Source organism: Salvelinus fontinalis, chromosome 27 (genome assembly GCF_029448725.1).
Source record: "Salvelinus fontinalis isolate EN_2023a chromosome 27, ASM2944872v1, whole genome shotgun sequence".
Taxonomy (NCBI): Eukaryota; Metazoa; Chordata; class Actinopteri; order Salmoniformes; family Salmonidae; genus Salvelinus; species Salvelinus fontinalis.
This window is the reverse complement of record NC_074691.1, coordinates 11,210,790-11,223,987: the sequence shown is the minus strand read 5'-3', so window position 1 is coordinate 11,223,987 and position 13,198 is coordinate 11,210,790. Positions and strand designations below refer to the sequence as shown.

The window sequence follows — 13,198 nt, the reverse complement described above, 5'->3', positions numbered from 1 at the left end:
AATGGCAAACACAGGAAGTGTAAATGAGCACAGTGTGAGTTTTATTCATTGGACTTATGTGCTGAAGCCTGAGCAGCTGCGGCTCATCTCTGTCAGAATGGAGACGAAGGTGGAAACAGCGAATTTAGGGTCCAGGATCAGATTCTGTAGGAGCTCCCGGCCCTTCTCCCGAGCCTTGTCAGAGCACATGGCTGAGCGCCACATCTTAGCCGGAGAGCCCACTGTCACAAGGTGAACAACAACTGGTTAAGTAAATTTGATCAAGTAACCTGATGCAACTGAATTGGTACTGTAGATCTCAATTTCAATACACCTCATACATGTCACCACTAGAGGGAGACTATAGACTTCATTTTATCACTGACTGGTCTATCATCTCAATTTCACTCTGAAATGTTCCTCTACTCTTCATACAAAGAATAATAAAATATATTTTTTAACATCCATCTTGGGGGACTAAAAGTAAAAGTACTCACAAAGAATCGTGTTCATCCTGGCCATCCAGCCAAAGATATAGAGGTTGTGGTTCTCCTCTGTGCTTAGGTCAGCTATGTTAGGAGCGCTATCCCCCTCCTGAAGCACCCTGCTGGGCAGAGGTCTCATGAAAAGCACAGAGTTATTCAGGCTGGACTGGAAGTACGCAGCTGCCACGTAATCTGCAGCGTTCATCCAGCTTTTGGCGAATGCAACCTCTGGGCTGGAATAGTAGCTCATCCTGTAACAAAGATCAAAGGTGTGATTACAAGGACTAAATTGGGACTCAAAAGATTGAATCAATAATCTTTTTAATAAATAATAATAAATAATTAAGGTAAAAGCTGATTGAAGGACAGAGTCCTATATTTAATTTGAACTCAACATTGTGTCAGAGTACCAGAGTACCAAAAATGAAGACAAATGGTGATGAACTGTATCACTTAATGTTTCTACTCACTTTGCCTTGCAGCTGGATGAGGCAGTATTCAAAGAGAGCGTTTCACCTGCCCAAAAGGCACCTAGAATCTGGTCCCTTTTCTCAAAGTCAGAAATCTCAGATGCGCTAACATCTTTCAGGGTCTAGAATGGAAAGGTAGCATATTATAAACCAAGAACAGCAAATAATTCTATGCATTCACCAATGGGTCACATATGAACAGTGACTTAAGGGCTCGATTCAATCAGATCTACTTGGCGGTGCAGCTGTCAGAGCCACAAGTGGCTCCTTGTTATACTTAAAGCGGACATTGCTATTTACAAGTTTGAACACTGGAATGTGAGACCTAATCTACACCTCGATTAGGGTGATAGAAGTCATTATTTCGTTGAATGATTGTTCAATTTAAGCGTAATTGTTTCTATACGGCCGTCACCTTCGCGTTCTGAAAGCGAGTTGGACGGGTGTGGCTTCACGATCACAAGAGCAGCTGCTCACCGATCTGACGGCTCCAACATGGTTCCACTTCTGACAACTGCCAAATCATCACTACACGGGTGTCTGCTATCGACGATTGATCTGATTGAGTCTAGGCCTCACTCAACTAAAATAACAAACCGGTTTTATCTCCTAGGGCAAGAAGGAACATGCTTCCCATGGGGAAGTTCATTGAATAGCTTACCTGGAAGAATTCTTCCCATTTGGCCATGAGGTCTGGGTTCTTAGCAGAGCAGTCTGTGTAGGAGGTGCAGTAGTCTTCAGCTGCCTCAGCTGGTGCCTGTACCTGGACCTGAATGAGACCATCTCCAATCAAGCCTTTCTGCACAGCAGCCAGGAACGGGGTCACTGAGAGGTAGTAGTTCACACCTGGGGAGGGAGAGAAGGAGCGAAAGAGAGAGAGAGTTTACTACTGGTCTGTTATTGAAGTGTAGGGCTACACACATGGCCTGCGTGGTTGAATATGTGTCACAGTGCTTACATGCCCACCAGCTATTAGTGGAAATACACATGGGATCTCCTTCCTGTCCACATATTGTAGCGCCAGTGGGGTCAACCAACCGCCCTACGGGAACAGAAGCGCATTCAGTCACATCACTTTCCCCATGAAATCCTTTGATAAACCATCTGATCGAGACAACTGAGAAACGTAGTCAACATTATTGTGTATTACAATTATCACAAAAACAATGTGCATATATTCAACTCCCCAAAGCTACTTAATGAAGGGCCGACATACCTGATCTGAGTTTCCAGGCCAGCTGCAGAGGCAGACCCCACAACGGGCTGGCACTGTCATTGGTTCCCATGGAGGCCATATACTTGTCAGTGGAGCCCACCAGTATCCTATACAGACTCATCCTCTGCAGGGCATTCCAGGGGTTGATTGTGATCACATTGTCCGCCTGAGGCAGGTCCGACAGCTGGCTGGGTGCCTGGTCCCAGAGGATGGGGAGGCCATTTTCAGTGAGCACTGCTGCGTTGGCCCACAGGGCAACTAGCTGAAGCAGGAAGAGGGTCCAGACACACTGCATACTGGCTACACCTGGATAAGTAACAGTTCCCCCTTTTGTACTGGAGTGGTCAGTGCACTTTGGCCTTACAACATCGCATGATAGAGAAGGGGGGTCGGGGGTAAATCCACTGTGAACAGTACTTATCGTGCCGTTTTTTGTCCACTCAGCACTTTTGAAGAGCCATTGGACAAAGGTCAGAGAAACAACCAAAACAGTTATGTCAGCCCTCAGCAAACATGATCTATAGGGAAGGCAAAGGCTTCAGGCATTGATCAGTGATTTCATCATTCGAAAAGAGCATGTCTATTCTCCCCTGTGATTCCTGTTTGTTTATGCTTATCTATGTTTACTTTACAATGTTTTCCTGAGTCAAACTCTGTCCTGCATGTGGGCTTGGGGTTCCCAGAGTTTGCTGCTGTTATGTGTGTGCAGCATAAACTTTCAGTTTATGTAACCGTGCATGATGTGCCGCCTGACCCTTAAACATAGGCATAGAAAACTTAACTTAATAGGGAAACTGACGGTTGTATAAAGCAAATCGGTGTAGATTGATAAAGTTTTTGTTTAACAATAGAACACATATAACTTTATTTATTCAGTGATGCAATGAACCAAATTGTCCAACCAACTTTTCAAAAAGCCTGTGGGAAGCATCAGCCTCAGGAGCGAGACTAGATGTTTGTTCATTATGCTTCTGTAGTACACAAAGAGCGTTCAACTGTGTTGTGTAAAACGTGGCTAATGCACCTGGTTGTCAAAATGGCCACTTAGACATCTGGCTGTGTTAGGAGCTAATGAGTCCCCTGGTTGGGAAGGTGTGAACTGCATGACTGGCAAGGGCCAGAGGTAGGTCCATTGGTTGATTGTGACCACGTTGTCCGCCTGAGGCAGGTCTGGCAGCTGACTGGGTGCCTGCTCCCAGAGGATGGGGAGGCCATTTTCAGTGAGCACTGCTGCGTTGGCCCACAGGGCAACTAGCTGAAGCAGGAAGAGGGTCCAGATACACTGCATGCTGGCTACACCTGGATAAGTAACAGTTCCCCATTTTTTTTTGGGGGGGGGGGGGGGGTAAATCCACTGTAAACATGACCTCTTATGATGCAGTTTTTTGTCCATTCAACACTTTTGAAGAGCCATTGGACAGAATTCAGATAAATAACCAATACTCATAGATGGACAGTTACATCAGCCATCAGCAAACATGGTCTATAGAGATGGCTACAGGCATTGATCAGGGATTTCACCATTCTAAAATAGCGTGTCTATACTCCCCTGTGGTTCCTGTTTATTATTGCTTACCTATGTTTACTTTACAATGTTCCCAGAGTTTACTGACTGTGCTGCTGTTATACAGTGCCTTCGGAAAGTATTCAGACCCCTTTACTTTTCTACATTTTGTTAGGTTACAGCCTTATTCTGAAATTGATTCAATAGTTTTTATTCCTCATCAATTAACACACAATACCCCATAATGACAAAGCAAAAACAGCTTTTTAGAATGTTTTACTGAAAAACGGAAATATGACATTTACATAAGTATTCAGACTCAGTACTTTGTTGAAGCACCATTGTCAGCAATTACAACCTTGAGTCTTCTTGGGTATGACTCTACAGGTTTCGCACACCTGTATTTGGGGAGTTTCTCCCATTCTTCTCTGCAGATCCTATCAAGCTCTGTCCGGTTGGATGGGGAGCGTTGCTGCACAGCTATTTTCGATCAGGTTCAAGTCCGGGCTTTGGCTGGGTCACTCAAGGACATTCAGAGACTTGTCCCAAAGCCACCTCTGAGTTGTCTTGGCTGTGTGCTTAGGGTCGTTGTCCTGTTGGAAGGTGTGGCTTCGCCCCAGTCTGAGGTCGAGCACTCTGGAGCAGGTTTTCATCAAGGATCTCTCTGTACTTTGCTCCGTTAATCTTTGCTTTAATCCTGACTAGTCTCCCAATCCCTGTCACTGAAAAACATCCCCACAGCATGATGCTGCCGCCACCATGCTTCACTGCAGTGATGGTGCAGGTTTCCTCCAGACGTGATGCTTGGCATTCAGGCCAAAGAGTTCAATATTGGTTCCATCAGACCAGACCTTGTTTCTTATGGTTTGTGAGTCTTTAGGTGCCTTTTGGCAAATTCCAAGCGGGCTGTCATGTGCCTTTTACTGAGGAGTGGCTTCCGTCTGGTCACTCTACCATAAAGGCCTGATTGGTGGAGTGCTGTAGTGATGTTTGTCCTTCAGGAAGGTTCTCCCATCTCCACAAAAGAACTCTGGAGCTCTGTCAGAGTGCCCATCAGTTTCTTGGTCACCTCACTGACCAAGACCCTTCTCCACCGATTGCTCAGTTTGGCCGGGCGGCCAGCTCTACGAAGCGTTTTGGCGGTTCCAAACCTCTTCCATTTAACACTTGTGTGGTGTTCATGTTTTTGTTATTCACCCAATATTTGCGGGTCTGATGGACCCACAACATTGTTGGGTTTTTAAAACAATACAGCTATAACAATTTACTTGAAAATACTTAATACTTAGATTTTAACTGAAATAAATGACAAGCAATATAGACAGCATACATGGTTAATATTTGCTTTTTACCTCTGCAAGATCACATTTATCAATAAAAGCTGTATTCCTTTTTTCATAATTGTATTTTTGTAAACAAAAATCTATTATAATCAATATATGGGTAACAATACAACAAATATTGTTGTTGAACTCAAATATACTAATTGATTAAAAAAAACATATTTTTGGAGATTCCTTTTTTTGAACTTGTGGAGTTATGTCACACATGCAGCTAACAAAAACATATGGAAGTGTCTGGTCTACTCAAAATTACAACCAACTAATCGCAATGTTACCGCAAAAATGGAAGAGGAAAGTGGAATGGGGAGAAAGTAAGGAACTTGTCTGTCGGCCCTGCATTAAAGACCATAATTGGTTAAAGAAAATTGTGATAAATAAAAAAGTATACCAGTTTCATTAGGGAGGAGGTCAGAGACAGCCTATAGGGAGGAGGTCAGTGACCTGGACATGTGGTGCAAGGACAACAACCTCTCCCTCAACATGATCAAGACAAAGGAGATTATTGTGGACTACAGGAAAAGGAGGACCGAGCAGGCCTCCATTTTCATCGACGGGGCTGTAGTGGAGCAGGTTGAGAGCTTCAAGTTCCTTGGCGTCCAGATCACCAACAAACTAACATGGTCCAAGCACACCAAGACAGTGAAGAGGGCACGACAAAACCTACTCCCCCTCAGGAGACTGAAAAGATTTGACATGGGTCCTCAGAAGGTTTTACAGCTGCACCATCGAGAGCATCCTGGCGGGTTGCATCACTGCCTGGTATGGCAACTGTTCGTCCTCCGACCGCAAGGCACTACAGAGGGTAGGTGCGTACGTCCCAGTACATCACCTGGGCCAAGCTTCCTGCCATCCAGGACCTCTATATCAGGCGGTGTCAGAGGACGGCCCTAAAAATTGTCAAAGACTCCAGCCACCCTAGTCATAGACTGTTCTCTCTGCTACCGCACGGCAAGCAGTACCGGAGTACCAAGTCTAGGTCCAAGAGGCTTCTAAACAGCTTCTACCCCCAAGCCATAGGACTCCTGAACAGCTAATCAAATGGCTACCCAGACTATTTGCCCCCCCCCCCCCCCCCCCCCCCACGATGCTGCTACTCTCTGTTATTATCTATGCAAAGCCACTTTAATAACTCTACCTACATGTACATAATTACCTCAATTACTTCAACACCGGTGCCCCTGACTCTGTACCGTTACCCCCTGTATATAGCCCCGCTATTGTCATTTACTGCTGCTCTTTATATTTCACCTGTTGTATTCGGCGCATGTGACAAATACAATTTGATTTGATATCTATGTTTACTTTACAATGTTTTCCTGAATCAAACTTTGTCCGGCATGTGGGCTTGGTTCCCGGAGTTTACTGACGGTTCTGTTGTTATATGTGTCTGCAGCATAAACTTACAGTTTATGTAACCGTGCATGATGTGCTGCCTGACCCTTGGACATAGGCATAGAACAATTATTTAACAGGGAAAATCACTGTTGTATAAGACAAATCGAGGGTAGATAAAGTTTTTGTTTAACAATAGAACACATATAACTTTATTTATTCAGTGATGCAATAAACCAAATTGTCCAACCAACTTTTCAAAAAGCCTGTGGGAAGCATCAGCCTCAGGAGCGAGACTAGATGTTTGCTCATTAAGCTTCCGTAGTACACAGAGCGCAGTTAATTGTGTTGTATAAAACGTGGCTAATGCACCAGGTTGTCAAAACAGCCAGGTAAACATCAGGCTGTGTTAGGAGCTAATGAGTCCCCTGGTTGGGAAGGTGTGAACAGCATGACTGGCGAGGGCCAGAGGTAGAGTTTACCATTGGAGGAACTGCACACAGGGACTGACAGGAAAAACAGTCATAATGAGAGGGCTCAAGTTACAGTCTGTCTAATTTGACACTTTCTTCTGCATCAGACCATTGCATCAGTCTCTGAATAACAAAGACATATTAAGACTACGTTGATAGACAAGAAAGAACACATAACATGTTTATTTCAAAATCTCACATGAAGGAGTATACGTATACTGTACATATCAATCACTGAAAGTGTTGTATTCAATGGCTTTTGCAGGTACTGGTGTACAGTATATACAATGATGCAACTGTGACATATATAATTATGACTTGTAGGGTCACTGAGATTCACTAACATACCCCCCCACAGAAAATCGACTTGGATAATTCCTAAGTCAAAATTCATAACATACCAAATACCTCTGTAGCCAAAATGTGTTCCTGATTTAAAGGAGGTTAAGCTTATAAAGGGTTCATAAAGCCATCATAATCACTACATACATGTGTTACAAAGCAGCTTTAACCGTATGTCATGCTTTATAAAGGGTTCATAAATGTGCCTTAACTGTGTGACATAATCACCAATGTCAAATGTGACTGACGTAACCCACTAGGTTGAATATAATCATGTGCTTTATAAAGGGTGACATGTTGTGCTGAAGGATGGCACGCGCTCTAACGTGAAGCTATTTTAGTCACGTTCACAGACACTTCAGCCCACATGCGCAGAAGGTCTGCTGGAACAACGCATCAAACTTCTCCTTCACTAGGTAGGGTTAGGTTTAAAATCAAATTTTAAGAACATACATTGTGGAAATGGGCAGGGTTTAGTCATAATTATGACTTTTTGACTGTGTTAAGTATTCAGACCCCTTGACTTTTTTCATATTTTCTTACATTACGTTGCCTCATTAATCTACACACAATACCCCATAATGTCAAAGCAAAAAACTGTTTTTTAGACATTTTTGCAAAACGGAAATATTACATTGACATAAGTATTCAGACCCTTTGAAAGAGAAGCCACGTTCTCCTGTTTCATCATTTATCCTCAGTTAAAGGAACTATTATCTGCTGCACCAGTCCCAAAACTGTAACAGATTTTTGGGGGCTCGTCTGGGATCGGCGCCACCTGTTGGTCAGGAGCTGATCCAGTGATAGATAACATCTGGGACCAAGACGGATCTGCGGCTGAAATCCATGTCACGGACAGACTGATGTGAGCAGAGACTGATTCTTGATTCTGGACTGTGCTGACCGTTCGTGAAGAAAATGAAGAACTTACAATGTCGGACAGTGGAAGGAAGAGCCTGGTATGGGACATCAGGAAGAGCCTGCTCAGCCTGTCAACAAAGGAACTTTTTCATATTGACAATACCGTGGGTCACGTTCAAGACAAAGACCTGTCAGAGCTCGAAAAGGGTGATCATGAAGGTTGCTTTGATTATATCATCGCCTTTACGTACAGTAAGTCATTACTTAAGTCAGAGGATGCCGGTATGGTTGAATTGTTGGTTTTGAAAGATAATGTTGATGCTGTTATACAGACTCATAATGTAACACCATTGTTTGACCCAAGTGATAATATTGAGCTGTGCGACACACTAACAATCCCTCCACCTACTGAAATAGCTCATGCAGTCACAGCTAGTCTCGTTGATGCTACTCCATTTATTAAGATGGTTCATACAGTCAGAGCTAGCACAGTCAAAACGACACCAAATACTGATTTACATAGAGTGCTCACAAGCTACGAGGAGCTTAGCCGTTGACTTCTACGACATGTTACCGCACCTACCCCACAGCCGGTGTCCACACCGCCCTCTACAACACAATACAGTGACACGCCATGCAGAAGCCTGTAGTCTGCGCTGACGACACACTCAAAATACGAGAAGGGGATCTCCTTAAGAGATCTCTCCCACCTCCTACCATCGTACAGAATTCAAAATACAGGGGGGTCAAATTGGTGACTGCACATCAGACATCACCTACAACAGTGTGTGTAAGCAGATAGAAGGAGGAAGGAGTCAAAGAAGACTTCAATGATTCGGAAATGGTCAGAGACTTGCTCAGAATAATAAAACCAGGACATTTCAAAGACATTTTGATGAATAAAGAGGAAATGACAGTAGCGGAGCTCAAGGGGTTCCTACAGGCCCACTTAAGAGAAAAGAACAGTACTGAACTATTCCAGGAGCTAATGTGCACTAGGCAAAATGAGCAAGAGACACCACAACAGTTCCTCTAAAACAACGAGTCCTGTTCTCATCTAAATTACCTGACGCAGGCATAAAATACAGTGCCTGTTCAAGATGTTTTCCTACACACTGTGCACCAGGGGCTTGGGCGTAAATACACCGACATTCGCTGAGAACTAAAACCCCTACTCTCAGGTAACGATGTCAGTGACGAGACAATATTGAGACGTGTGATGAGAATAATGAGTGAGGAAAGTGAGAGACAATGAAGACTAGGCCCCATGCCATGACAACACGTCCTATGCGCGCAGTTAGGAGTTGTACCAGACTCCAGTGCCAATCCAGAGGAATCTGGGCGTAGTACCAAGATTGACACCATACAACATCTTTCAGCCAAAATAGATGCACTCACCAGCATAATCGATTCAATGAAACAGTCAATACCGCAACGGCAATCAGATCATCTGTGCCGATGTCCCACGAGTAAAACAACGCAGCCTAGATGAGAGAAACCTTATGGCTGTTCACAATGTGTCGAACAGGGTCTATCTAATTGTAGTCATTGCTTCTTCTGCAGTGAGGAAGGTCAGAGGGCCATGGGCCGTCTAAAGAAACCCACAGTGCCAGGGAAACCGGAGCCAGTCACTGTGGGGGCCTCGACAACCATCCCAGGCTAACAGTGTCCAAAGAACTGAACTTAATGCAGAGCCATGTAGTAATCCCAATACTCCTCCCTGTATCACGCCAGAAGAAGTCGGCATGCAACAAAGACCGAGAAAGACCTCCACTTTACCCTCACCAGACCCACCAGCTGCTAAAAATGAACACGTTGCAAGACTCATAGGGAGAAGAGCCCCGACCCAGTGTAACTTGAATGGCTTAGCAGTGAGTGCTTTGCTTGACAAAAGAGCTCAAGTCAGCATGAAAGATCATATTTGGAAAGACAAATACCTACCTGATCTGGATATTAGACCGCTCATTGAAACGAGTTGGAGGTGTATGCAGTAAATGGAGACCTCATCCCTTTCGACGGTTGGGTTTGCCATAACAGTAAACTTACCTGAGAATGAGGACCCCAGCCTGTCAATCAACGTCACTTTCCTAGTGAGTAGTCTACGACTGGAGAGGCCATTGCTTGGGTTCAACGTACTTGAAGAACTGGTCCAAGGAAAACCAGAGACTCATACCTACCCTCATTACCCTACTCTGTGGGGCCATCTCTGTCCTGATTGACAAAGCAAAGACCATTGTGAGCTGTATGCAGACCATAACACCCAATGTGCAGCAAGGACGCCTGAGAGTTGGCCATCAGGACATAGTCATTACTGCTGGCCAGGTAGCTTGGGTTAAGTGTAGAGTTCCACTCACTATGGACCAATCCGATGCCCTGGTGTTGTTTGAGCCAGGGCATCGGACCCATATCCAGTCGCTACAGCAACTGGATATGGGTGAAGGCTTGCTAGAAATCCAGGACCCAAGGAGGCCATATGTAGCAGTGCCTGTAGGCAGCAACACAAAACACAACATCATCCTGCCACGAAAGACAGCCCTGGGCAGTATTCAGCCCGTTCAGGTGGTTGAAACAGACTCATCAAGCAAATCAGAGTTCAATGTGAAGGTCAACAGTGTTAACACCCCACCAGCTGATGGAAACCCGTCACTGTGGCACCCGCCAGTTAGCATCAGTCACCTAGATGAGAAGCAGCAAGAGACAGCCAAGAATATGTTATATGTGTCACGCCCTGGCCTTATTATTCTTTGTTTTCTTTATTATTTTAGTTAGGTCAGGGTGTGACATGGGTAATGTTTATGTTTTGTTGGTTTTGGGTGTTTATTTGGTAAAGGGGTTATGGGGTGTAGTAGATGGTTTTGTGTTGAGTGTATATGTCTAGCGTTGTCTATGTTGGTTAGTTATCTAGGAGAGTCTATGGTTACCTGAATGAGTTACCAATTAGAGACAGCTGATTTCGGTTGTCTCTGATTGGGAGCCTTATTTAGGGTAGCCATAGGCTCTCATTGGTTGTGGGTAATTGTCTATGTAAGAACGTTTGTAGCCAGTGTGTGTAAGTGCACAACGTTTGTAGCTTCACGGTCATTTTGTTGTTTTGTTAAAGTGTTTTTGTGTCGTGTTCATCTTCGTGGTGTAAAATAAAAGAAGATGGCTTATTTTCCAACTGCTGCATTTTGGTCTGTCAATCCGCCACACGATCGTGACAGACCAAAATGCAGCAGTTGGAAAATAAGCCATCTTCTTTTATTTTACACCACGAAGATGAACACGACACAAAAACACTTTAACAAAACAACAAAATAACAAAACGACCGTGAAGCTACAAACGTTGTGCACTTACACACACTGGCTACAAACGTTCTTACATAGACAATTACCCACAACCAATGAGAGCCTATGGCTACCCTAAATAAGGCTCCCAATCAGAGACAACCGAAATCAGCTGTCTCTAATTGGTAACTCATTCAGGTAACCATAGACTCTCCTAGATAACTAACCAACATAGACAACGCTAGACATATACACTCAACACAAAACCATCTACTACACCCCATAACCCCTTTACCAAATAAACACCCAAAACCAACAAAACATAAACATTACCCATGTCACACCCTGACCTAACTAAAATAATAAAGAAAACAAAGAATAATAAGGCCAGGGCGTGACAATATGAAGAATCAGCAGCACTTGCTCAAGACAGCAATGACCTTGGGTGTATTCCATGCCTGCAAATGTCACTCAACCTCAAAGATGGCATTCCTGTGCAGAGAGCGTACTCGTCAGTCTCGAAGCCATTGTTCCAAGAAGTTAAGGGATATTTTTTGTATCTTCTGATGAAGGGGTGAATAGTGAAATCTAAGTATCCTTACTCCGCTCCTGTTGTGTGCGTCCGTAAAAAGGATGGTACGTTGCACCTCGGTATTGACTACCGTCTGTTAAACCAGAGGACGGTACCTGACAGGCACCGATTACCCAGAATCCAAGACCTGACAGACACCCTTGGTGGCTACTCCTGGTTCAGCATCTTGGACCAGGGAAAAATCTGCCATCAAGGTTTCATAGCAGAGGGTTCTCGACATCTCACCGCCATGCCCAAGGTAACCCAGCTGAGAGATTTAACCGCACCTTGCTACATATGTTGCGAACGCTGGTAGACAAAGAGAAGGAGAGATGGAAGATCTTCCGCAAATTGTACCCGCATACAACTGCACCCGACATGAGTCCACTGGTTATTCACCCTGCTATTTGCTCTATGGTCATCATCCACGCCTTCCAGTGGACTTGTTGTTTGGCTTGTTGAGAGAGGGAGACCCAGTCACACACAAGAGATATGCAAAAGAGTGGGCAGGAAGAATGACTGAAGCATATCGGATTGCAAACGAGAACAGCAAGTAGTCAAATGCTAGAGGCAAATCCTACCATGACCAGAAGATGAAAGGGGTAGTTCTACAACCTGGAGACCGAGTTCTGGTTAGGAACCTCAGTGAGTGGGATGGGCCCAGGAAGCTAAGATCAGACTGGGAGAAAGTGATCTAAGTAGGGAAGGAACAGTTTGCAGACAATCTGGTATACATAGTATACAATCTGGTATACACATCCCGAGGTGGGAGACAGGCGTAAAACCAGAACACTGCACAGAAACTTGTTACTACTTGTTAATGATTTAAAGGTTGAACCTCCACCACCTTGTCCGACTAAACCAGCACCAGAGAATCGATCTATGCAGAGAAACAGACACTCAAGATTCAGTGATGTGGAACAACATACTCACAATGGGGACACATCTGACATGAATGAGGAATGGACAGGAGGCTATTGATTAAGGAGACCAGTGACTAGGACAGAACAAAGAACTCCATTCCAAGTACCTGCAAGACCTCCCATGATACAAAGAGATGCAGTCCAAGTATCTGTAAGGGAAGAGGAAAGACAACCTGCAAATGAGTACCTACCATACAGTTCCAGTACCTGTAATGGAAGAACAAAGACAACCTGAGAAAGAACACTTATCGATCGAAACAAACCAGAGCCAGAGAATGAGCACGAGGAGCATCTCGAATATGAGCAGGAAGAGAGACCCAGGAACCCCCCTGTAGTTGATGCACACACTGAGTGTAGGCGGACCACTAGAGATAGAAGGCGGCAGGGTAGCCTAGTGGTTAGCGCGTTGGGCTAGTAACCGAAAGGTTGCAA

The 13,198-nt window shown here is 44.4% G+C and overlaps 1 protein-coding gene across 1 annotated transcript; it reads right to left on the bottom strand.

Moving 5' to 3' along the window:
* Positions 1-18: 18 nt before the first annotated feature.
* Positions 19-2,467, bottom strand: LOC129825033 (protein LEG1 homolog). The gene is made up of 6 exons (XM_055884691.1): positions 2,151-2,467; positions 1,893-1,976; positions 1,596-1,780; positions 935-1,056; positions 477-715; positions 19-221 (listed from the first exon to the last, which is right to left on the bottom strand). Exons 1-6 carry the CDS (start codon positions 2,443-2,445, stop codon positions 55-57), a joined length of 1,092 nt encoding a protein of 363 aa, XP_055740666.1. The 5' UTR covers positions 2,446-2,467; the 3' UTR covers positions 19-54.
* Positions 2,468-13,198: the final 10,731 nt, after the last annotated feature.